General features: G+C 40.4%; 2 protein-coding genes and 1 non-coding gene across 5 annotated transcripts; 1 reads left to right on the top strand and 2 right to left on the bottom strand.

Moving 5' to 3' along the window:
- Positions 1-407: 407 nt before the first annotated feature.
- Positions 408-6,666, bottom strand: mrpl58 (mitochondrial ribosomal protein L58). The gene is made up of 6 exons (XM_077626723.1): positions 6,472-6,666; positions 6,245-6,269; positions 6,108-6,167; positions 5,951-6,033; positions 4,080-4,249; positions 408-2,263 (listed from the first exon to the last, which is right to left on the bottom strand). The coding sequence occupies exons 1-6, from the start codon at positions 6,634-6,636 to the stop codon at positions 2,179-2,181; spliced, it is 588 nt and encodes a 195-aa protein (XP_077482849.1). The 5' UTR covers positions 6,637-6,666; the 3' UTR covers positions 408-2,178.
- A 547-nt stretch (positions 6,667-7,213) lies between these two features.
- trnaq-cug (transfer RNA glutamine (anticodon CUG)) lies at positions 7,214-7,285 on the bottom strand. Its single transcript has one exon. It is a non-coding gene; the product is annotated as a tRNA-Gln (tRNA).
- A 218-nt stretch (positions 7,286-7,503) lies between these two features.
- Positions 7,504-25,619, top strand: daglb (diacylglycerol lipase, beta). Of its 3 annotated transcripts, XM_077626134.1 has the most exons (16): positions 7,517-7,609; positions 7,932-8,119; positions 13,019-13,170; positions 14,648-14,822; positions 15,766-16,033; positions 17,290-17,412; positions 17,496-17,623; positions 17,704-17,830; positions 17,944-18,027; positions 18,994-19,071; positions 19,157-19,237; positions 20,710-20,837; positions 21,710-21,778; positions 22,110-22,182; positions 22,264-22,517; positions 24,243-25,619. In XM_077626134.1, exons 2-16 carry the CDS (start codon positions 8,025-8,027, stop codon positions 24,436-24,438), a joined length of 2,031 nt encoding a protein of 676 aa, XP_077482260.1. In that variant the 5' UTR covers positions 7,517-7,609; positions 7,932-8,024; the 3' UTR covers positions 24,439-25,619. The 3 variants fall into 3 exon arrangements, with proteins under 3 accessions (XP_077482259.1, XP_077482261.1, XP_077482260.1); XM_077626133.1 differs by having other exon boundaries at positions 7,504-8,119; XM_077626135.1 differs by having other exon boundaries at positions 7,504-8,119; positions 20,713-20,837.
- Positions 25,620-26,206: the final 587 nt, after the last annotated feature.

Consider the following 26,206-nt stretch of genomic DNA (forward strand, 5'->3'; position numbering starts at 1 on the left):
GCGGCCCAGCGACTGAGTGTTTGGTGCGTCAGCTTCACAGTGGGTTCAAGTCCAGGTCGGTCCACCTGTGTGGAGTTTGCATGTTCTCCCTGGGCCTGCGTGAGTTTTCTCCAGGTACTCCGGTTTCCTCCCATATTCCAAAGACATGCATGGTCCGCTGATTGGACACGCTAAAATTGCCCCTAGGTATGAGTGAGAGCGGGAATGGTTGTTGGTGGCTGGGCACCAATTCAGGGTGTCTTCCGCCTCTGGCCCGGTGACAGCTGGGATTGGCTCCAGCACCCCCCGTGACCCTAATGAGAATAAAGCAGTTCAGAAATGAGATGAGATTTTAATCATAACATTTTATTATGACTAGATCGTTTATGGGACATAAACAGACATGCACCTGCTTATGGTAGGTGTGATACTGGTGTGTGCCCATAGCGAGCAATTATGATGTTGCTCACACTGGTCCTCAGTGTGCTCAAGGAGGTTTTATGCATGCCCAGGAAAAATTTGAGGGAATATTGGCTCAAACACACCACAGCAGAACGGTGAGGCCGACGTGCTAACCACTCGCCTGCCAACATCAATCATAAAAGGTCCAATTATTCAAACTGACATTGTATTTTAAACAGGGAAAAGCCATTTATTGCTGAAAAATGTTCATGTCACAAAAAATCTCATGTAGTGTGCGAGTAAATGAGTCTGTTACACTACATTATTTTTTTTGTTTGGAATGACGTGACAAATAACAGCTTGGTTGCAGTCTGACAAAGTGGATGTGCAATAAACAAAAAAAAACATGTATTGTAAGCACAATACATCTGTGTGTGTTAGCCTGTGGAGGAATGTTTTATAGTATTGTAGTTGTAATAGGGTAGCGGTTACCTTTGTCTTTGTCTCTGTTGCAAAATTAAGAACTGGTCAAGTATTACAACAGTTAAATGTGTCGACATGTAGGTTGGTCACAATCAATGTTCCCTCTAATTTTTCGTTGGTCTGAGCAGAAAGACAACCTCCCTGAGCGCACTGAGTACCAGTGTGAGCGACATCATCGGTACTCGGATGATTCGCCTAAAGACGTTTCGCCGACGGACGTTTGACAGACGGGCAGGTCGCCGAATGGATGTTCCGCCGAACGTTCATTCGGCCGAACGGAGGTTTCGCCGAAACGGGATTCGCGCGCTCGCTCCGCCCCCGGATCGTGTGTGTACAAGTTTTTCAACCTCGGCCCGCGGGCCATATTCGGCCCGTTAGGATTTTTAATCCGGCCCGCCGCCGGTGTTGTCCAAATTATAGTAAAAATCAATGTTAGTCTACCATCAATGGCAGCCCGGGAATAAGCACTCTTGGGCGGGCATGGCAGTCCGGGAATAAGCATTCTTGGGCGGGCAGATGTAGCAGAACCGAGCCGTAAAATGACAGCAATCGGGTCAAATCCATCCTAAAACAGCATTTAATGATTAAATACAAATACTGGAGCTCTTTGGACATTAGAACCGAGCCCAGGGAAGTGAATTCCTCGGTAAAATGTTGCGATGATGTCGCGATGGAGGCAAAAAAACGTCCATATACGTCCATTCGCCAAACAGCTAAAAATGCTCTCAAATTCGGTCAAATCCAGCTGAAAACAGCGTTTAATTATTAAATACAAATACTAGTATTTGTATTTAATCATTAAACGAACGTTCATTCGGCGACCTGTCCGTCTGTCAAACGTCCGTCGGCAAAACGTCTTTAGGCGAATCATCTGGTCACGACATCATCATTGCTCGCTATGGGCACACCAGTAGCACACCTGCCACAAGCAGGTGCATGTCAATGTTCCCTCTAATTTTTCATGTAAAACATGCTGTAAAACACAAAAAACATAAGAGTGGACAGAGCTACTGCCACTGGCTGCCGCTTACACAGCGCCATCATGGGGAAAGGGGTAAAAAAAATAAAAAAATAAAATAAAAAAAAAATAAAAAAAAAATCCGATTTTTTTTTTACTGCGCGCCATATGATTGCTGCTGCGCAGAGAAGACGAGAGTAGTGCGCAATTGCGCACGCGCGCAGCTTAGAGGGAACATTGGTCACAATGTTGAAGAAATGAATGCATGCATATCTTTATAAAAAATATAATTAGATCTCAAAAACAATAAATACAATACAACAAAAATCTTATCATGAAATTGAAAGCAGGAATATTTAATCAAACTCTAATCGCCTGTCCTGTTTGGTAGCAGAATTGATCTTCTTCTGTCTGATTCTCTCCTGGTTTCGTTTGTCTAACCTGAAAAAAACAAAAACAAAAATTTATTAGAACATGCGGTATTTCCCTGAAGAAAAGCCTGACTCAAGTGGGCATCTTGTTGATAAAAACACTGGAAAAAAACTGTAAATGTTAGATAGGAATTACTGTCACCATATAAGACCCCTCTACACCTTCCAGTATCCCTCACTACCGTATAGTGTAAACAGATGGTAACGGAATGCGCGGACATATCCCAGTTCGTTTTTTAAAAATCATCGAACCAGCTTTCTCACTTTGAAGGGTCCAGCTGGTGTCGAAAAGCCCCCTTTTTCAGACGCTTGCTTTGCTTTCAAGTCCGTGTGGATTCCGCTGTCTTTTTCGCAGATTATCGAATCGGTCACGGTATCTCCAGTAAAAAATGCAATCTGTACAGCCCGGTGCTCATAGATATCTTCACGCAAGGGAGATGCGGTGAGAAAGACAGAGCAATGTTGTTCTCATAAGCAGCCTCTTGCATACTTGGCCACACAGACGGCCGCATCAGGAACCATCTCGTATGCTCGTATCTCAAATTTTTCTTGAATCTCAAGGCAAAAATGTGCTCAGAATTTTCCTCGTTTCTCAAATTTCTCATATGTTGGGACACTCGTATGTCGAGGTATTACAGTAATACCTTGACATACGAGTGCCCCGACATACGAGCAATTTGAGATACGAGTAATATGAGCATACAGCGGACGCGAGCGGCTGCTCAGAAGAACATCATGGGCAGTCTTTCTGGTCGCAACTCCCTCGTGTAATGTCTCTACGAGCACTGGGCGGAGCGTTGCATTTTTTCAGTTTTTTGTTTTTCCCGTTAGTCAGTGCGAATGGCGAAGCTTGTTCGCTAATACGAGAGGAGTACTACTTCCCGGGCAAGTTGGCAAGTGGTCGTGCGTTATCCTATTGTGAGGACATTTGTGTGCATTATTTGGGGAATATTTTGAAGGGAAGACAAAAGCAAACAACCCTCGATAGGTTGCATCTGAAAGTCAGGGTGGAGGCGGGGCAAATAGACCAGGGAGAAGAAAGGTATCAAAATTTAAAACAAAATTAGAATTAAGTTTAGTGCAAGGTTAGATTAAATTTATTTTGAGTGTGTCTGCATCATAATCCAAGTTCATTTAAATTAGTTTATGTTATGTTACGAGTGCCCAAGCCGTGCAACCCCCCCCCCCTCTCTGTCCCTCTTCCCTCCGCGAAATCCGTCTAATTTTAGTACTATTAAACACATAAACACATTTTAGTACTATTAAACCACTAGTTATTTGTTACTGTGTTAATAGATGGCAAATTAGAACAAATAAAAAAAAATTCCAATCCAATATCCCGTTTTTGGTGTTTTTTCAGAGGGTTGGAACGAATTAATTTGTTTTTAGTTCGTTTCCATGGGAAAAATTCGTTTGAGTTACGAGAAAATCGACATACGAGCTCAGTCCCGGAACGCATTAAGCTCGCATCTTGGGGTACCACTGTACTCTACTACTATTACTGTGTTTTATAATCAATCTGGTGCACTTTATAGGATGTGTAAAATTTATTGAAGGTGCGCCTGATAATCCGGTGCCTTATAGTGCGGAAAATACGGTATTTAGTAGCTTGTAAACGTATATGCAGTTATCAAATGAAAAGCAGTAGCAGAATGACAAGTTTGTTGTTGTATTTAGACAGTAGCCAATATTAAGAACACATTAATTATTATGGAGGTCACTGTATAAATGATGGATTCTCCCCCAAAATACCGACTTTATTCCATGCACGGTGACCGAAAACTCTAATGTTTATGCGGTGTTAATAACTTGGAATAAATATATACCTAGCTTTTTTCAGGGCAATAACTTCTGGCGTGGCCTCGTGTGGCTTCTCGCTAGCTTCAGCAATGATGGCTGAGATCTTTTGTATGCAGTCATTGAAGTTCCTGTGCTGGCTCCTGCTCAGCTCAGAGGTCACCAACAACTCACCAGCTTTATTGATTCGGTTTCTGTTCTGCATCAGAAAGCAGGCATGTTGTTCAATCTCATATTACTTACAGGTTCATAAAATATTAGCAAGGACTCAGTTGAGAAAGTCAGAGCTGCCAACATTGGAATTTCTGGAGTTTACTTGGACAAGTAACGCAAACTCCGGGACTCCGGACAACCTTCCTAAACAACGGAAATCCCCCAAAATTGTCACTTAATTTTTCTTTAAGGAACCATTTCGGAAAAGTACCACATTTCCAATTTAAATGCCTCGAAATTAACACTATCGCTACGGCTTCCACATTTGATTCAACTGTACTTTAAACCGGATGAATTCGGTAACACGAGTGCATTGTGAATCATCCGAGTTACAATTTCTGATGAAAGCTTCGTCTTATGCGACTTCAGCGTGACAAACGATTCGGAATCGATTGCTAAGGTAGGCCTCGATCTCTTTAACATTTTCGTTTTCAGGTTTTTTCATAAGGGAAATATAAGTTGTTAGGGTTATTCTGGGATGTTCTTATATATTCATTAATCATTAATAGGTAATGAAGCTATATTTTAACTTGGGCTATATTTTAAGTAATCACCGAGCAAGCTAAAGGTTACTCTCCAGGGCAGCTGGCTCCAGCTTGTTGACGTAACACCTCACCGGGTCCTCGGCTCCAAGGACTATTTACTGGGAGATACACCTCGACCCTTTACCCAGATGCAACTTCGCAATGAAGATCTGCGAAGGACTCTTAAATTGCTTTGACTTGGATTCCGGAGCAGATTGCGACAATCGAATCAACTTCCGAAAATACTTGCATATGTTTCTCAATCTATGACGCTCGGTTCGCTTGATATGGAATTGTTTTGCCAAATGGAGGCTCGTTTGTTTAATTTCCAATGGAGTTGTTTTTGGGTTCCGACCTTGTTATTAATGAATGCCTGATATGCGATTATCGTTGCAGTTGTTTTTGACCTCGATGGTGTTATTCGGTTAGCTTATGCAATTGTTTGAATCAGATTACCTTGTTTTGAATTATGCGCGACTAAATGGACAGAGGAGGATGCCGCTCTTCAGAATCATCTTGGACGAAGACGAGTCGGGAGTGATTTTCCTTGCAAGTTTGTAGCCAGAGTAAGCCAAAAGATGTCTCTCTGTTTTATTAAAGACTAATTAATAAACTTATCATAAGTATTATTATTGTTTTGAAACAAATCCTATCATTATCATCTAAAGGAAGTAGGCGCACACAGCACTAATAAGTCTTACCAATATGCCTGCTCGGGTTAAGTCGCAAAATGGAGCATTTTGGATAAAACTTTTAAGAAATCCAGACACTCATAGAAGTTTATGGGTTCGTATTCGATTAAATATCCCACGTTGAAGCCGTCTCCAAAAGGACAGACATTTGCATATAGCACAAGTGCGACTTCAGCATGACACATGATAGAATTACTGACTGAAAAACGCATGTAGAAGGACCCAAACACAAAGATAAACTTATTTCCATTATGCTGTACTTTTTCAATAGTTTGCAAAACACAATATTTCAATTAATGTAAAAACACAATAATAACAGTTTGATTTAAAGTGTCCTACGTTCCTTTTTTTACATTTTACATCACTTTTGCATGAATCGCATTCACTCCGGGAAAACCCAGTAATGGGATACGGGTACTCTTGAAATGGGGTTGACGGAGGTTGGCAGCTCTGGAAAGTTTATGACCTAACCTTTTCCAAGATTTTCTGTCGCACGTCTTCGGCAATCCATTCTGCAGTTAACACATGGAATCTGATCTCTGTTTTTGTGTTGGCTGTGGGATGAAATTGATATTGTCAATTTAGAACACAAATAAACCCGTTGATCTTGCTTTGACTTTTTAAGGACCTTTATTGACATGTTGACCACCAGGACCACTGCTTCTACTATACGACACACTAAGGCGGTCTAAAGAGAAGAAAGTGTTAATAAAAATTAAAGAAGTCAGTAAAAAATATCCAGGTTTTGTGGAAAATAATATTTACCTACTGGAATGTATACTTGGGCATCCTGGGACAAAAAATGACAAAATTGAGGCAGTGGTAACGGCATCATGCAGTCTTAGACTTTCATGGTAGTATTAATATCATATACTAGTTGTGTTTAGTTAAATAAAATTAACATGGGGGCTTAAGTTACATTTTAAGGAGTGTGGATATGCTCATTTCGGTGAGTTCGGGATTTGAATGCACTTCAATAACTGGCGACTAACCTGTTCCTTGTCTGTCCTTCGGGTTACATAACTAGCGTTCGGCTGCAAACCATTTTGTTTGCTCATTTGTAAACACGTAAGTTTTAACGGCCTCGGAATCACCGATAAATAAGCACCAATATTTCCGCAAAGAGAATAACAACGAACAGCCATGCATGCCGCCATGATGGAATGACGTAACGTCAGATGGCACACTGGGTTGCCAGATCGAAATGACACTCTCCGACCCGAACATATCCGCCAAGTTCAACAAGCGGCTCCAGCTCCAGCACCCCCGCGACCCTGACGATAATATGAATTGTTTCGTCATTATATGGATTATGTGGTATGACTTTGGGAGACACATTGCAGTCATTGATAATTCGCCAAAACCTGTATTGGAGTTGTAGTTCTTCAAAGAAAAGGTAAAAATATTAATAAGAATTAGAGGTTTATTTATTTGTTATTAAATGTCAAAATACACGTTTAATAATATTTTTCAGAGACGATTCGAAATGCAAAGAAGGTGCTGTAGTAAGAATGCAATTTAGCAGAACTTCAATATGAATCTTAATAAAATCGAAAATAACCCTATCTGGCAACACTGGATCACGGGACCAGTTTCCCCCTTAATATACTACTACTTACATACTAATAATATTTCTTCATAGTAATTCGAATGATAGAATAAGTATAAATTTGAATGGAAATGTGTTACCTGGCAATCTGGTTTGTAAGTAAATAGAACTGATTGGCAAAGGTAAGGTTCCACCGAGATTTGAACTCGGATCGCTGGATTCAGAGTCCAGAGTGCTAACCATTACACCATGGAACCATTGGTGCTCAAAGGCAGAGTGTGTGTGTCTATATATATACTTATAAATATACAAATATATTATATGTATGTAATGTAATATATATAATATCTATAATAAAATTAATATAAATATATATAAATTATACAGTTTTCATGCAACTTAGTAGGGTATTATTACTGGAAGAAAACACCAAGTGCGGAACGAACAAACAAAACACTGTTGCATAGGGTTGCTACATCCGGATGGACACGATCTCTAGGCAAAACAAGTCCGTTTATTATCCAATTTCCAGTCGAATACTACAATAAAATCTCAAGCAGATGCATAATCTATTCAACAGAGTAAGATTGTAGAAAAACGTCAAAACGAACAGTCTTGTGATCGATTTAAGTCATGATCTATGAATGGGTTTATTTTTAGTAAATGTTGCTAACATTAGAAGATAAGTAGCTAGTCACGTAACATAAGGAAATTGCACTAACCTTCCAAGGCTCTTAATAACGTTATTTAACACGACTTAATTTCGTGGTTAGTAGTATTTGACTTTCATTAAACGGTTGATTTGTTCGCAGCTTTATTCTAAAAAGGCGTGATGAGACAGGCATTTCGAGGTAGTGTTGCAACATGAAAAAGTGCATTATAGCAAAACTGATTTGCTTTCAGGAAGTGGAGTCATGAATGGCCTTGAAGAGCCCATTGTATCAAATTTTGTAGCGGTCGACAACTCATAGTCAGTATTTTTTCTTTTTTGTCAAAATGCCTGGAATGGTTGTTTTTGGTCGTCGGTGGGGGATCGCCAGTGATGATCTTGTTTTCCCTGGAGCGTTCGAGCTGTTCATCCGCCTACTTTGGTATGTATGAGGCAATCTAATTAAAACTCAAGTAGTTATTTTGCATAAATCTTCATATATGTCACGACTCGTTGGAAAAATGAATGTCGTTTATCTGTCTTTGCCACTGCCTCTCGTTAAAAAAAGTATTATACAGTGGTACCTCTACTTACGAAATTAATTGGTTCCTGAACTTTTGTCGTCACTTGAAAATTTCGTAAGTAGAGCAATACTTTACAGTGGTACCTCGACATACGAGTGGCCCGACATATGAGCAATTCGAGATACGAGTAAAATTTCGGGAAAATATTTATCTTGAGATACGAGACAAATTTTGATATACAGTGGTACCTCGACCTAGAGATGCGAGAAAGCCAGGTGGCCATGACATGAGAGGCTGTTGATCATTGTAGCGCACTGTCTTTTTTGCCGCATCTCTTTCGTGTATAACAGATATCTACGAGCACTGAACGATTTATTCAGACGAGTTTCTCCTACGCATCGACCAGGAAACGCACAACGCGCATGCACGGGCAAAAAGAGGGCTTTCTGGGTAATGAAGTATATTCGTGCACACAACACTGATAGCCAATGGCACCCTTTCTCAGAATAAAACTTCATTACCCACAATCAATACGTGGGTAGGCTGTTATTCCTTCCTTAGCCTGTTAGCTGCCGCGATCGCTCATTCAAGACTACTTCTCGTTGGCAAGTGGTCGTGCGTTATTCTATTGTGGGGACATTTGTGTGCATCATTTTCGGAATATTTTGAAGGGAGTACAACAGCAAACAGCCCATCCATAGCGAACATGAGGGTGGATGCGTGGCAAACAGCTAACCCGCCCAGAACGAAGGTAAAAAAAAATTAAAACAAAATTAGAATTCAGTTTTGTGTAAAGTTACATTAAACATATTTTTGAGTGTCTGAATATATTAATCCAAGTTAATTTTAATTTGTTTGTTCCGTTACGAGTGCGTTGTCAAAACCCCAACCCGCCCCCTCTGTGCGTCTCTCTCCCATCGGCGAAATCCGCCCAATTTTAGTTATATTAAACACATTTTATGACTATTAAACCACTAGTTATGTGTTACTTTGTTAACAGATGGCGAATTAGAAGAAATAAAACATTTTTTCCAATCCAATATCCTGTTTTTGGTGTTTTTTCAGAGGGTTGGAACGAATTAATTTGTTTTTAGTTCATTTAAATGGGAAAAGTTCGCTCGAGTTACGAAAAGCTTGACATACGATCTCAGTCACGGAATGGATTAAGATCGTATGTCGAGGTACCACTGTACGAGCAGACAGCGGACGCGGGATGCTGCTCATAAGAACATCATGGGCACTGTCTCTCTCCCCGCAACTCCCTCGTGTAATGTCTCTGGTCGCAACTCCCTCTTTGTAATGTCTCTGCGAGCACTGGGCGAATGGCGTATATACTACTTCTCGTTGGCAAGTGGTCGTGCGTTATCCTATTGTGAGGACATTTGTGTGCATCATTTTCGGAATATTTTGAAGGGAATACAACAGCAAACAGCCCATCCATAGCGAACGTGAGGGTGGAGGCGTGGCAAACAGCTAACCCGCCCAGAATGAAGGTAAAAAAAAATTAAAACAAAAGTAGAATTCATTTTTGTGTAAAGTTACATTAAACATATTTTTGAGTGTGTCTGTATAAATTAATCCAAGTTAATTTTAATTTGTTTGTTCCGTTACGAGTGCGTTGTCAAAACCCCAACCCGCCCCCTCTGTGCGTCTCTATCTCCCGTCGGCGAAACCCGCCCAATTTTAGTTATATTAAACACATTTTATTACTATTAAACCACTAGTTATGTGTTACTTTGTTAACAGATGGCGAATTAGAAGAAATAAAACATTTTTCCAATCCAATATCCTGTTTTTGGTGTTTTTTCAGAGGGTTGGAACGAATTAATTTGTTTTTAGTTCATTTCAATGGGAAAAGTTCGCTCGAGTTACAAAAAGCTTGACATACGATCTCAGTCCCGGAATGGATTAAGATCGTATGTCGAGGTACCACTGTACGAGCAGACAGCGGACGCGAGATGCTGCTCATAAGAAGATCATGGGCACTGTCTCTCTCCCCGCAACTCCCTCGTGTATTGTCTCTGGTCGCAACTCCCTCTTTGTAATGTCTCTGCAAGCACTGGGCGGAGCGTTGCATTTTTTCAGTGTTTTTTTTCCAGTTAGTAAGTGCGAATGGCGTATATGCTACTTCTCATTGGCAAGTGGTCGTGCGTTATCCTACTGTGAGGACATGTAGTGCATCATTTTGGGAATATTTTGAAGGGAATACAAACTCAAACAACCCTTGATATTGACTGAAAGTCAGTGTGGAGGCGGGGCAAAAAGAGCCAACCCGGGAGAAGAAAATGTAAAACAAAATTAGAATTAAGTTTAGTGTTAGGTTCGATTAAATTGATTTTTGAGTGTGTCTTCATCGTAATCCAAGTTCATTTAAATTTGTTTATGTTATGTTACGAGCGTATTGCCGTGCAAAAAGCCCCCCCTCTCCCTCCCCTTTCTCTGCCCGTCTCTCTCTCTCCTCCCTTCGAAATCCGTATAATTTTAGTACTATTAAACACATTTTAGTAATATTAAACCACTAGTTATGTGTTACTTTGTTAATAGATGGCGAATTAGAACAAATAAAACATTTTTTCCAATCCAATATCCTGTTTTTGTGTTTTTTCAGAGGGTTGGAACGAATTAATTAGTTTTTAGTTAATTTCAATGGGAAACGTTCGTTTGAGTTACGAGAAAATCGACACACGAGCTCAGTCCCGGAACGAATTAAGATCGTATCTCGAGGTACCACTGTACAGTGGTACCTCGAGATACGAGCTTAATCCGTTCCGGGACTGAGCTCGTATGACAAGTTACTCGTAACTCGAGGTAAAGTTTCCCATTGAAATGAATGGGAAACAATTTAATTCGTTCCAACTCTCTGAAAAAAACACCAGAAACAGGATATTGGATTGAAAAAAAATGTTTTATTTCTTATAATTCGCCATATATTGACAAAGTAATAAATAACGAGTGGTTTAATAGAAATAAAGTGTTTAATCTAACTAAAATTGGCCGGATTTCGCCGAGGGGAGAGGGGCTTTGTTTTTTTTTTTCCTCCACACAAGGCACTCGTAAACAGAACAAACACTCCACCCTCACGTTCGCTATCGATGGGCTGTTTGCTGTCGTACTATTCCCTTCAAAATATTCCGAAAATGATGCACACAAATGTCCTCACAATCGGAGAACGCACGACCACTTGCCAACGAGCAGCAAGCAGTCTTATCAGCGATCGCCCCGCTGCTCATCTTCTTCTTCTTCTTCTTCTTCTTTTTCACCTCAGGCGCCTGAGGATTACCCTCAGCAGCGCTAGGGCTGCCACTGGAACACGGATAAGTTCATCCAGGGAGTTGCCCAAGCCGCGATGGTAGCGTTCGGTCATTAAGTCCGGACAGCGGAGCCATAAGTGTTCAGACGACTCTGTTTCCTCGTCGCACAGGCGGCAGCGATCCGAGTCGGATTTCTCATGGGAGCTACAGGGGCGCTGGCTAGCGGCTCCTTTTAGCTTGTAGCATCTGTGTTCGCGTCCCATCGAACGGCGCCTATGATAGAGTTGCTACCGGGGATACTTTTGCGAGCACGAGTATACTTCATTACCCAGAAAGCCCTCTTTTCACCGCGCATGCGCGTTGTGCGTTTCCTGGTCTGAATAGCTCATCCGGTGCTCGTAAATATTGTTATACACGAAAGATATGCCAAAAAAAATGCCATGGCAACCTGGCTTGGTCGCATCACGAAACTTTGACCGCATCACGGGCGAATTATTCGATCGAAATTTCCCCCGTAAGACGAGCATTCCGTATGACGAACGGTCGTATGACGAGGTACCACTGTATATGTAAATTCTCTAATTCGTTCCACGGTCCTCACACAACTGCCAACTAAACCCTAAAAAAGTGTCCAAATTTTGTGTGAAAGATGCGAAAAACAAAAATTTGAGAAAAATATAAGAAATTGATTTATTAATGTAATGGCCAGAAATCATGGTTAAAATGTGCCCTGCGCCACTGAAACAGTTCCCTCCGGGGCCATCATAATGGGAGACGTAATACCCGTGTTAGTCCACCAGATGGCGGCAAGAGCCCAAACTACCAGGGCCAAAAGCCGTCCACTTTTTAGTATATTTTAAACTTTTATGTGTGGCCTGTGTGTGTGTGTATGTGTGTGTGTGTGTGTGTGTGTGAAAATGTGTCCCATTGCATTTGTACGGTTTTTACTCGCTTAATAAGGGGAATTGCAATCATTAATAAGGGGAACATTTAGCCGAGGTCGACATGTATGTAAGAGAGAATCTTGAAACATGGATAGTGGTTGTTGTGAGACAGCCAATGAGAGCCCAGTAGAGGCTAGCGAGGGAGAATCAATGTATCCGCAACAATATTTTCAAAATAAAATAACAGATAAGGAAATACATTTACTTTTTGGGGGATTTCGTAATTTGAACTTTTTTCAGTGTTTTTTTCCCGTTAGTCAGTGCGAATGGAGTATATACTACTTCTCATTGGCAAGTGGTCGTGCGTTATCCTATTGTGAGGACATTTGTGTGTATCATTTTGGGAATATTTTGAATGGAAGACAAAACCAAACAACCCTCGATACGTTGCATCTGAAAGTCAGGGTGGAGGCGGGGCAAATAGAACCAATCGGGGAGAAGAAATGTATAAAAATTTAAAACAAAATTAGAATTAAGTTTAGTGCAAGGTTAGATTAAACTTATTTTTGAGTGTCTGCATCATAATCCAAGTTCATTTAAATTTGTTTGTTATGTTGCGAGCACATTGCCGTAAAAATAGAGGTTTTCAAGCTTTTAATTTTTTCTCTTGTGTTTTATTCAGGTGGCTTGGCACTATCATCCTGTATACTTATCACAAAGGTCATTTTGATTGCAATGGGAATAGAGTGCTTCACATCTACCTAATTGGACTGTTAGTGGTACTGGCACTCATCATCCTGTCGCTCTGTGCCATTGTTTACGTCAGTGCTCAAGGTAAAGAAAATAACTTCAGAATAACCACACTGTAGGACTGGACCTTAACTCAATTTGCCATTGGCAGCGACGGACGTAAATCCATTTTGCCTGGGTTGGAGTGGCAGGGATTTTGCTAGCTAGAGTAGGGCAATATGGAAAACAATAACAATACGTATGCCACAATTTCATTGACTCCCAAGAGTCATGAATACAACCAACATTTTTAAATTAATATCATTTTGATGAATAGCCGACAAATATGCGCTTTAATATATATAATATTGTAATATGGTCCTTAAATATTAAAATAAAATACAATTATTATACATATACATATATATGTATATATATAGAGCAGGGGTAGGGAACCTATGGCTCGGGAGCCACATGTGGCTCTTTTGATGGGTGCATCTGGCTCTTTGCTAACCTGTGAGGTAAAATATGGAAATCGCTGTTGACAGAACTGAGATATTACATTTAGAACTGCTTTAATCTTCATTTTTTTTGCTTTAATCTTCAATTTTTTTGCAGTAGACTCTTCTGGAATGCACCCTCTCATTGATTAGCAACAGTATAAGAATCTTTTAAAAAATATTCCGTTTTTCCACTTTAAAAGTGGTGAAATTACCCAAAAAAAATTGAAAAGGCACTCGTTTACATATATGTATTTTGACTTTTAAATTTGTAGTATGGCTCACAAGGAATAACATTTGGAAATATGAATTGTTTGTGGCTCTCTTCGTCAAAAAGGTTCCCGACCCCTGATATAGAGATATATACATGGTGGGGGTATAATTATGAGTGCGAATGGTCATCTCTCTTTCTCTGCGCCCTATGGCTGACGTGACCAGTCTAGGGCGTAGTTTGCCTTTCGCCCGAAGTAAACTGGGATAGGCTCCAGCAACCCCCCAAAAAACTTACGAGGATGCGCGGTATGGAAGATGAATGAACGAATTAATATATATTACTATATCGGAGGATGGCGAGAGACTGCTGCAAAGCGGGGGACACGAGTGGAAGTGCAGCAACCCATTATTTATTTCCACCAAAAACACAACTGTAAAGATTGATTTAGATGGATTTTAAATCAAAAAGAGAATCAGGCATTGTAATACAGTAATCCCTCGATTATCGCGGTTAATGTAGACCAGACATAGCCGCAATAAACGAAAAAACGCGAAGTAGGGCACCCCATTTTAAAAAGTGCTGAGTCCTAGTAGCAAGCGGAAGACAGGGGAGTGACTTCCCCTTGCGAGTTTCAGCATGGATTTTCACATTTTTATGGAAAAAAAAATCCCTCCAGAAAAAAACTTGCGATGTAGTGAAGCCGCGATATTCAAGGGATTACTGTATTGTGATATAGCACAGAATACATTTGTAAAAACACCTTTACTTGGTGGTATTCTTATAAAACACAGATCCACCTATCAGGCTGCATTAATCACTAAACTTTTGCTGTTAATTCTATGAATGTTGCTAATGTTTGTCCTTTTAGGTACTATAACAAACCAGGGATCCCGACGGTCCATGCCTACATTGGTGTACCTGCGAGCTCTCCTCTACCTTCCAGAGCTGCTATGGGCCTCTCTGGGCGCTGTGTGGGTATCTGATGATGGTAAAGGTTGCGACCCAGCAACAGTTGGAGCTGTCATTGCGGCAGTAGTTGCCAGGTTTGGTATACATCTTGTGACAGTACATTACAGTGGTACCTCGAGATACGAGCTTAATTCGTTCCGGGGCTGAGCTCGTATGTCGATTTACTCGTAACTCAAATGAACGTCCCCCATAGGAATGTACTAAAAACAAATTTAATCGTTCCAACCATCTGAAAAAAACAGGAATATTGGGATGGAAAAACATTTTTATTTGTTCTAATTCGCCACCTATTAACAAAGTAACAAATAACTAGTGGTTTAATAATACTGAAATGTGTTTAATAGTACTAAAATTAGACGGATTTCGTGGAGGGGAGAGAGAGAGAGAGAGGGAGGGGGGTGTCTTTTGCACGGTAACACGCTCGTAACATAACATAATCAAATTTAAATGAACTTGGATTACGATGCAGACACACTCAAAAATAAGTTTAATCTAACCATACACTAAACTTAATTCTAATTTTGTTTTAAATTTTGATACCTTTCTTCTCCCGGGTTGGCTCTATTTGCCCCGCCTCCACCCTGACTTTCAGATGCAGATAGCTTTTGTCTTTCCTTGAAAATATTCCCACACAAATGCACACATATGTACTCACTACAGGATAACGCACGACCACTTGCCAATGAGAAGTATTATATACGCCATTCGCATTAACGGGGAAAAAACACTGAAAAAATGCAACGCTCCGCCCAGTGCTCGTAGAGACATTACACGAGTGAGTTGCGACCAGAGAGACAGTGCCCATTATGTTCTTATGAGCAGCCTCCCACGTCCGCTGTATGCTCGTATATCAAAATTTGTTTCGTATCTCAAGATAAATATTTGCCCGAAATTTTACTCGTATCTAAAATTGCTCATATGTCAGGGCACGCGTATGTCGAGGTATGACTGTAGTCCACTTTATCCTGCTGTGTAACTTGTTGATTTTTTTTAATTAAAGCATTTCTCCCCCGGTAGTTGGATCATCCTGCTCTTCACTGCCCTGGGTGTAATATTTGTCTTTGACCCACTGGGCGATTCTCGGCCTTCAGTGGCTCCCGTGGAGCCACTGGGAGTACGACACTTGGAGAGCAGCGGAGGAACTCAGTTCCTTTCCACAGCACGTTCGCTAGCCGTCAAGGTGTGGGAGAGCAGGCTCCGACTTTTGTGCTGCTGCCTCCCGCAGGACGAAAGCAACAGGGCTGCGTTTTCCAGCATCTCACAGCTTGTCAGTGGATTCTTCTCTGTAAGGCACTTCCTATACATCAATTAGAAACTATGTCCTGTGAGAGCAACTGATGAAAAATGGGAGGGGTGTGTCTTTAGAAGGAGCAAATGGGACTTGTAAAATGAAACTCAAAGACATTTCACTGATGGTAATTGTTTCTGATTGCAAAGGAGTGGAGTATCATCGGAGATTTGCATAACTTTTAAGTACTTTCGTAGTAGTAGAATTTTTTTATAGTGTGGCTGGATTTGTGAGTTAAACTGAGGTGAAACTATACAGTAATCCCTCAAACACCGCGTTTAGTGTAGACTAGACATGGCCGCGATAATTGAAAGATCGCGAAGTATGTTTTCCCCTATTATCACTACCTTTTTTTCGGTCAGTGCTGAGTCTTAGTAGCAAGCGGAAGACTGGAGTGGCTTCCGCTTACGAATTTTAGTGTGGATTTTCACATTTTTATGAACCAGAAAAAAATAGCAAAGAAGTGAATTCGCGCTAAGTGAAGTCGCGATAATCGTGGGAAGACTACTACAGTGGTAACTCTACTTACGAAACTAATTGGTTCCAGAACTTTTTTCGTATCTTGAAAATTTCGTAAGTAGAGCAGTACTTTACATGTAAATTTTCTAGTTCGTTCCACGGTCCTCACACAACCGCCAACTAAACTTTTTAAAATTGGTCAGTGTCCCAATTTTGTATGAAAGATATGAGAAACACACAAAGTGAGAGTAAATTACAAGAACATTATTTATTAATGTCTTAAAATGAATATAATGGCCAGAAATCCTTGTGAAAATATGCCCTGCGCCGCTTAAATAGTTTCCTCCGCGGCCTTTATTATGGGTGATGTAATATCTGTGTTTGTCCACTAGATAGCGGCAAGAGCCCGTTCTACAAGGGCCGAAAGCCATCCATTTTGTAGTACATTTTAGACTTTTATAAGTGGCCGATGTTTGTGTGTGAAAATATGTGCCGCGTTGCATTTGTACGGTTTTCAATCGCTTAATAAGGGGAATTGCAATCATTAATAAGGGGACAGGTATGTAAGATAAGCACAAAACATAAAGAAATGTATATATATATATATATATATATATATATATATATATATATATATATATATATATATATATATATATATATATATATATATATATATATATTTATATATATTAACGTTTTGTGCTTCTTTTGTTGGCCTTTTGTTCATGCAAGATGGTAAAGTTCAAATGTTGGTTTTTGTGACCTCGTGTATTGAAATATGTTTGTTGCAGGACACAGACTTGGTTGCCAGTGACATTGCTGCTGGTTTGGCTTTGCTGCATCAAGAACAGGACAAGCTGGAAAGGAGCAGAGATCCAGATGGCATTATAGATCACAGTCCATCCTCTCCCATTGTATGTTTTTTTAACCAGCGGATAGTGTCACTTTCACTTATTTTTAGTAGTAACATTTTGACATTATTGATTACATTTTAAAGGAAGAAGATCTTGAATCAGACTTGACGAACGCTGTTCACTTAATGCACTTTGCTGCCGCTGCCTATGGTTGGCCTTTGTATATTTACTCCAACCTTCTCTCTGGACCATGCAAGCTTTGCAGAGACTGGTACGATATGATTTTTTTTTAATCATTAAGTTAAGATATTCAGTTATAATTTGTATTCTAAAATGATTTTCGTGTGTCAGTTGTAGGAGTCACTCTGCTGAGTATGACATTGTTGGGGGAGACCACCTCGGCTGTCATTTTTCTTCCATCCTACAAAGCACCGGGTTGCATTACCGAGACTTCATCCATGTCAGTTTCCATAATCAGGTAATTCACTTATTTCCCCTTCATCATATTGAAGACAGCCTAGAAAATGTTATACTTCAGTCACTAAATTTGTTCTGTTCATTTTTTCCCTTTGAACAATTTATATCCTCTAGATATACGAGATCCCGTTCTTTGTGTCTCTGGATCATAAGCGGGAATTCATTATAGTGGCTGTCAGGGGAACTCTGTCATTTAAGGTCAGTTGTTTGGAGTTGCCTTACATAACTAAACAATACTTTATTCATTTTTCCCTGGAATTTTTGTTCTGCTCCGACCTTCCTGTGTGGAGTTTGCATCTTCTCCCTGTGCCTATGTGGGTTTTCTCTGGGTACTCCAATTGTCCCCCACATCCCAAAAAACATGCATACAAAGTTGCCTCTAATTTTTCAAATGTATCGGTATACAGACAATCTCCCTGAGCACACTGAGGACCACTGTGAACAAAATCATAATGCTTGCTATGTCCATACACCAGTATCACACCTGCCATCAGCAGGTGCATTTCTACTACCCATAAATGATCTAGTCATAATAAAATTTAATGATTAATATCCATATATAAAATATCCTGATAAATGTCACTAGAATATGCACAAATCTGACTTTGCCCCACCTCCACCCTGACTTTCAGATGCAACCAATCGAGGGTTATTTTCTTTTGTCTTCCCTTCAAAATATTCCCAAAATGATGCACACAAATGTCCTCAGAATAGGATAATGCACGACCACTTGCCAACAAGTAGTATATATACACCATTCGCACTGAGTAATGGGAAAAAAACACTGAAAAAATGCAACGCTCCGCCCATTGCTCGTGGATGAGGGAGTTGCGACCAGAGAGACCGTGCCCATGATGTTCTTATGAGCAGCCTCTTGCGTCCGCTGTATGCTCGTATATCAAAATTTGTCTCGTATCTCAAGATAATATTTGCCCGAAATTTTACTCGTATGTCAAATTGCTCATATGTCGGGGCACTCACATGTCAAGGTGTGACTGTATGTGGCCTGCGATTGGTTGGCAACCATTTTGACATTTCGATTATTTGTGTGTGCCCATGACACTGTGGACGAGGGTTCGTGACTAAGCCTACAACTGGAGTAAGCTGCGCGAGTACGGTGCAATTTTATATGGATTTCTTTTTTTTTCTATGTCATCCTCAAAGGATGTCCTGACAGACCTTTCTGCTGAATGTGAGAGCCTACCCGTGGATGGTGTGACTGGAGCTTGCTACACTCACAAGGCACGTTTCCAATTCCAAAAAAGTTCTTCCTCCTTCACATTCAATTTATGCCTTTTAAATGCATAATACTTGCTGTTTTTTGCAGGGTATCAGCCAGGCCGCATCTTACATATATCGGAAACTGGTCAATGACGGAATCCTGAACCAAGCATTTTCCATTGTGCCAGTAAGTTCAGTGCTGGGAAAATATATGCGTTTTCTCCTCATTTTCACATTCCAAGCAAATATGAAATGCAGTTCAAAGTCCCTCTATCACCTCAGGGGTTGCTTTTATGAATTAGACAGATTGGATTTTGGTGAGCCACAGACCACAAGGTGGTGTAGAGGTTCACTCGCATGACTTCGGTGCGGGCAAGCATGGGATCGATTCCCGCTTGGTGATGGTATGATTGGGTGTGGGAATGTTTTTTTGTCTGTCTGCGTGCCCTATGGCTGACTGGCGACCAGTGTCAGCTGTAGTAAGCGCTGGGATAGGCTCCAAGAACCCTTGTGAGGATACGCGGTACGGAATGACGTACGTATGAGCCACAACCAGTTGTCATTTTCTTTGCAAAATAAACAAAAACAGTTTTAATCCCATTTCACTTTTGGCCAGGAAAGTAGTGTTAGTTACTGTCAGTTTTTTTCTTCTTCAGTGCTGTTAGTAGCAAGAGTGGCTTCCGCTTACGAGTTTCACCGTGGATTTTCACATTTTTATGAACTTTAAATTAAAAAAAAAAAAATCAATAGCGGAAAAAATTACAAAGTAGTGAATTCGCAATAAGTGAAGACGCGATAATCGAGGGATTACTGTAAAAAAAAAAATCCGTCCGACCCACCGGTGAGCTGAGTGGATTGAGCACATAAAAGGGAGTGGACAACCCAGGTAGTCTTCTCTGTTGTTTTGATAAAACCATTTTACGAGTTAAAGAGTTGTAAATAATGACATAGGACCCGAAAATATAAAGCTTTAGCCAGTGTTGCCAAAAATGCACCATCAGAAAATACTGGTTTTAATATTTTTAGATGATAAATTAATTAGTTTTTCAAGTTTTTTTTAAAGCTTGCTGTTGCATGGAGTCGAGCTGCGTAAATGTAAGATATTAACTATTTAGCGCCTGAGATCCGGTGTTAAAGGTTGTACTTGCCACTTGTACAATCTGATGGTAATTCTGCCTTTGGTTTGAACTTGTTAGTCTCACAGAAGAAATCATGTTCTCTGGGACTTGCTTTCTCCTCCGACACACTTTGAATTTAAAATTCCACTCCCCTGTCTTCTCCTTGGACTCAGCACTGAAGAAAAAAAGGTAGTTTATAATAGGGGTGACATTACTTCACGATTTTTCGATTACCGCGGCCATGTCTGGTCTATATTAACCGCAATATTCAGTCCAGTCCTGACATTTATTATGTCATCTGTTTCAGCTTTGCAGAGGCAAACCGTTATGTTAATTATTTTTTTGGGGGGGAAATTAAAATAATTATGGATCGCTATGAGTCTTGAAAATATATTTTAAAATATTCTTTGACAACTTTTTATCATTAAATTATTGGGTAAAATCTTGTGATAGTGGGACTTTAAATGGCATTATAATAGTCAGTCAGTCATTCCTCAGCCTGCATTGGAAAAATAATTTATGAATGTGTTTTCTTTTACATGAGTACAAACTGGTCATTACGGGCCACAGCCTGGGTGCAGGCGCTGCTGCGGTGCTCGCCATCCTATTGCGCAGCTCCTTCCCTACTCTGAAGTGCTACGCATTTTCTCCACCAGGGGGACTTCTGAGGTGCGATAAGGCCAGTCTTGTTCACTGCAATCAAATTGAATTGTAGAAGTATCAGGCTGGGCGGCCCGGCGGATGAGTGGTTAGCACATCGGCCTCACAGTGGGAGTCCTGGGTTCAAATCCAGGTCGGTCTACCTGTGTGGAGTTTGCATGTTCTCCCCGGGCCTGTGTGGGTTTTCTCCGGGTACTCTAAATTTCCCCTATGAGTGTGAATGGTTGTCCGTCTCCTTGTGCCCTGCGATTGGCTGGCCACCGATACAGGGTGTCCCCCGCCTCTGGCCGGAAATCAGCTGGGATAGGCTCCAGCACCCCTAGTGACCCTAATGAGGATAAAATGGTTCACAAAATGAAAAAAAAAGGATCAGGCTGTCTTTTCTAGATAGCCCCCCCATAATTAATATGTTAATTTTCGAGTAGATTAGGTTAGGTTAGGTTTAGATTTAGATGCAGATTCGATTAGATCTTTATTTCATCCTGTATTCGGGAAATTTCCTTGTGCAGTAGCAATGCAGACACAGAAGACATTGTAGACCTAGGTAAAAAACTGGAGCCTGATTTTTTTTACATGCATTGCTTTAGTCAATTTCCTGTTATGTCTTTAATAATTGTGGGTTCTTTGTTCTTTGATTGAAGGGAACTAACAAATGTGTGTTGCTAAACATTGGAAGCAGATTAGTTCAGTCAAGTTAGAGCAGGTTAAGTTTTGAGACATTTCACCATTCAGTTGAATGTGAAAGAATCTTTAAACTTTTGACCAAGGGTGTATATTTTCCAGAATTGTTCTCGGGGTAAAACTATGAAACGTGAAATTTTTAATGAGAATATTTTTAATTGGAACTAAAACATGTTTGTATTTTTTATTTTTAAATGCAGCAAAGCCTTAGCTGATTACTCCAAGGACTTTGTGGTGTCTGTTGTACTTGGAAAAGACCTGGTTCCACGGTAGGTGTTTCACCACCCAAAGTATATAGATGATTTTTTTTCAGGGTTAATAAGGACACTACTTAATAATCTTTCATTGTATTATATGATTATATGGTACGAAGTGTGTATTGGATAAAAATTCTAGAGTGTAAAATAGGCTGGTCTGTCATAGTTTAAAATAAATGAATGTACTGTGGCGCACAGGCATTTATACGCATGTGTAATGCCGACTAAACTTAGCTTGGCCATGCTATGCATGCAGAGAGACAAACACAACACACAAGCATCACATTTCTCAATGTCTTTCACATTGCGTGTTATAATTTTAAAGGCATTATTTTCCTTACAGTTTGAGCCTTCCCAATATGGAGGATCTAAAACGAAAAATACTGAAGATAGTCTCAAATTGCAATAAACCCAAAGTAAGAACTTCAGTACTTTATTTATTTAGCATATTAGTTGTACCTTGATGTCAGCTGTCTGGTTGTGTGTGTATGTTGCAGTACCGCATCCTTCTGCAGGGATGCTGGTATGAACTGTTTGGAGGAGATCCAGATGACTTTCCCTCTGAAATGGAGAACAGAAGGGAGCAAGAGCTTAGTCAGCCACTTCTTGGTGAAGAATCACTTCTGATTCGCCACTCCTCATCCTATCAAAGCCTGGCGTCAGACGACTCACCTCTTCACACTGTGCCACACATGCCTCTTTTCCTGCCAGGACGTGTTCTGCATATTATAGAAGATGGGTCCACACGGAGGTTTGCCACTCCAAAAAGTTGACATCAGTAATATAAAAATAGAACAAAGTATACTATACATGCAAACGTTTATTAGGCAGAATTGCTGTCTGTTTTTACAAATCTGCTTACATGTACAGTAATTCCTTGCCATTTCAAGCTTCAACTTTCGCGGCTTCACTACATTGCAGATTTTTTTCTGGGGAATTATTTTGTTTTAAGTTCATAAAAATGTCAAAATCCACGCTGAAACTCGCAAGTGGAAGCAACTCCCCTGTCTTCCGCTTGCTACTAGGACTCAGCACTTTAGATTTTTTGGGGAATTTTTTTTTTAATTCATAAAAAAGTGAAAATCCATGCTGAAACTCGGAACCAGAAGCCACTCTTGCTACTAGGTCAGCACTGAAGAGAATTTTTTTGATCATTAACATTTTTTTTAATAGGGGTGACCAATGTTCCCTCTAAGCTGCATGCGTGCGCAATTGCGCACTACTCTCGTCTTCTCTGCGCATAGCAAATCATATGGAGCGCACAAAATAAAATCCCTTTTTTTTTTTTACTCTGAGGCCGACGCGCGAACCACTCATCCGCCGGGCCACCCATTCATAGATATTAATCATTACATTTTATTATCACTAAATCATTTATGTATAGTATAGTAGTAGTATAGTAGTACAACTGATTATGGCAGGTGTGATACTGGTGTGTGCCCATATCGAGCAATGATGATGTTGCTCACACTGGTACTCAATGTGCTCAGGGAGGTTGTCTTTCTGCCCAGACAAACAAAAAATTAGAGGGAACATTGGGGGTGACCCAACTTCGCAATTTTTCGATTATCGCGAGTTATTACTGTATATTGAAAAATCGGATCCTCCATTTGAAACTATGAATGCACATTAGTTTCACTAACCCTTGCTAAGGAATATTCATTTATTCATTCATTTCTCAACCGCTTATCCTCACAAAGGTTACGGGGGTGCTCGAGCCTATCCCAGGTGACTTCGGGCCAGAGGCGGGGGGCACCCTTAATTGTTGGCCAGCCGATCGAGACGGAGAACAATTTTAGCACTTTTAGAGTGTCCAAACAGCCTATCATGCATGTTTTTGGAATGTGGGAGGAAACTGGAGTACCCTGGGAAAACCCACGCAGGCCTGGGAAGAACATGCAAACTCCAGACTGGAGAACCGACCTGGATTCCAACCCAGGACACCAGAACTGTGAGGCCGACGTGCTAACCAATCAGCCGCTAGGCCACCTGCTAAAGAATAGTAAAGTCATAATTTAAGTGAGACTTAAGCCCATTTAAAAATACTAACTGTAAATCAAATTGCCGGCCGTGCATCACGAAATCTAATTTGTACACTTAATTTTTTTTGTGTATTGCCCTTGCATGCTTCAAATATAAATTTGAGGGGTGGTAGGGATTGTAATTTTTATGTATTTTCTTCCCAAAGTGACACCTTAAAACAGGGATGGCCAAACCGGTCCTCGAGGGCCGCTGTGGGTGCAGGTTTTTGTTCCAACCGATCCAGCACAGACATTTTGACCAATGAGATTTCTGAAGAAAACAAGAAGCACCTGACTGCAATCCACTGATTGCACTTGTAGGACACCCGATTGGTGAAAAGGTGTCATCTTGATGGGTTGGAATGAAAACCCGCACCCACTGCGGCCCTTTGTGGAATAGTTTGGACACCCCTGCCTTAAAACATTCACTTATATGTATTTTCCTTTTCTTCCAGATTTTGTATATCCCAGGTTCGATACCGTGCCGAGTGGTCAAATGAAATGGCATTCAGGAGTATTCTGATCAGCCCAAGGATGCTGGTGGATCACATGCCGGACACTTTGCTTCGGGCTCTTGAGAGCCTGACCAGAGACAAGCCCTACGCCCTTTGCCCGCCAATCTCCAACCAAAGCCAGCACAACATTGTCTGAAAAGACGACACACTGCCTGTCTTTATTGTATTTACTTTGTTAATACAGTGTTTATTTAGCTTTCTCTACGCACATTATTTCAATGTCCTACTATGCTGTTCCTATGTCTACTTAAAAAAACATTTACCATTAGATCTTTTGAAAAACTATTTGTTCTAAGATGGGGAAGTTAATTTGATTTTTTTTTTAAAGGCGGTTTGCCTTTTTTTGAATGTTTGCACTTTTAATTACCGTATTTTCTCGCATATAAGCCGTATTTGTAACAAAAAATGATGACTGAATCAAGGGGTACGCACCTTAGTTATATGTGCACAAGACTTGCTATACTCTTTCTCACCAGTAGATGTCGGCAAAAGTAACATTTACTATCTGTTGGTTATTTTCTGTTTTGCAGTAAGAAAACAACCATTAATGGATGAATTAATTCCTTATGATATTGACCCTAATAATGTGCTTTTGATTCATACAGTATCTCAGAAATACCATGTGTGATGAGTTTCCCTTCAAAGTAACACATTTGTACTCCTTTTTAAAACCATGAATATGGAGGTGAAAATTGTGAATCAGTCAAACAATCAATCTTATACGCGAGAAATTGTAAAATTCAACGATTTTAAGGCAATTTTAAGGGGGCGGCTCATATGCGAGTAAATGCGGTATTTCATTCCAGTCCTGCTTATTTTTTCCATTTTCTTTTGTTTTTACCCTGTGAGACATCATGGCATGATCTCTGAATGTGCTTTGTGTACAATATTCGGCAGTGAATATTTATCTCGTAATGAATGTTTGTATGATGTATTGATGCCCAAGGCTGTACCACCCGAGAGCTCTAAGTGGCCACTGAAAGTATAATTTTGCGTCAAGTAATTGTGATGAGTGTTTTCTTGTTTTGAGCCATCAGGGTGAACAGTGCCTATGCTTTGTGTGAAAATGTGTTTGTCAAATTGTTTCAACACGGAAAGGCAACCATGTTTTGAGTGTTGCTCAGACTTTCTCAAACTCGTGTGATGTCGCATGTTTGTGCAAATAGAAGAAAGACTATTCTAGTCTGTGCAAACGGACGTCACAATTTTCTCCCCTACAAAAAGGCAGTTCAGTTTTAAGGTTTCAATCACTTGATGCGATCGCCTTATTATTACTTCGCACTGACATGATGCAAATAAAAGATGTTGTGCAATGTAGTTACATTCTTTTATTGCCTATTATGGTGATTCAGATGAATCATTCTTATCTTATTTTCTGAACCGCTTTATCCTCATTAGGGTCATGGGGGGGGGGTGCTGGAGCCATTCCCAGCTGTCTCTGGGCTGTCTTCATTCATTCATCTTTCATACTGCGCATCGTCGAAAGAGTTGCGAGGGTTGCTGGAGCTTAACCCAACTGACTGGGCGAAAGGTAGACTACACCCTAGATTGGTCGCCAATCAGCCGTAGAGCAACCCGAGAGACAAACAACCATCTGCACTTGCAATCATACCACCAACAGTGGGAATCGAGCCCGCACCAAAGTCAGACTAGTGAACGTCTACACCACAAAGCGGCCCCTTGAATAATTAGAAATAAAAGAATGTGGAACTTTAAAGTTATTTAAAACTAGAAGATGCATAAAAATGCGTTGCTCTCGAGTCATTCCGTGTAAATTTTTAGTCACTTATGAACTCATTGATGGCGCTAGATGTCCATTCCCTTTAGAATTTTTTTCTTTTTTTTGTCATTGGACATTTTGGCGGAAAATCCCTGTTTTGTGTGAAAATAAATGTGATAGGCGA

This window comes from Stigmatopora argus, chromosome 18 (assembly GCF_051989625.1).
Source record: "Stigmatopora argus isolate UIUO_Sarg chromosome 18, RoL_Sarg_1.0, whole genome shotgun sequence".
NCBI lineage: Eukaryota > Metazoa > Chordata > Actinopteri > Syngnathiformes > Syngnathidae > Stigmatopora > Stigmatopora argus.

Coding starts and splice junctions, on each gene's coding strand:
- mrpl58 (XM_077626723.1), bottom strand. CDS start 6,636: ATGGCGGCATGCATGGCTGTTCGTTGTTATTCTCTTTGCGGAAATATT. Junction 6,270..6,471: donor GAAGGACAGACAAGGAACAG/GTTAGTCGCCAG, acceptor TTTTTGTCCCAG/GATGCCCAAGTATACATTCC. Junction 6,168..6,244: donor CCAAGTATACATTCCAGTAG/GTAAATATTATT, acceptor TCTTCTCTTTAG/ACCGCCTTAGTGTGTCGTAT.
- daglb (XM_077626133.1), top strand. CDS start 8,025: ATGCCTGGAATGGTTGTTTTTGGTCGTCGGTGGGGGATCGCCAGTGAT. Junction 14,823..15,765: donor ATTGCGGCAGTAGTTGCCAG/GTTTGGTATACA, acceptor CTCCCCCGGTAG/TTGGATCATCCTGCTCTTCA. Junction 22,183..22,263: donor CAAATTGCAATAAACCCAAA/GTAAGAACTTCA, acceptor TGTATGTTGCAG/TACCGCATCCTTCTGCAGGG.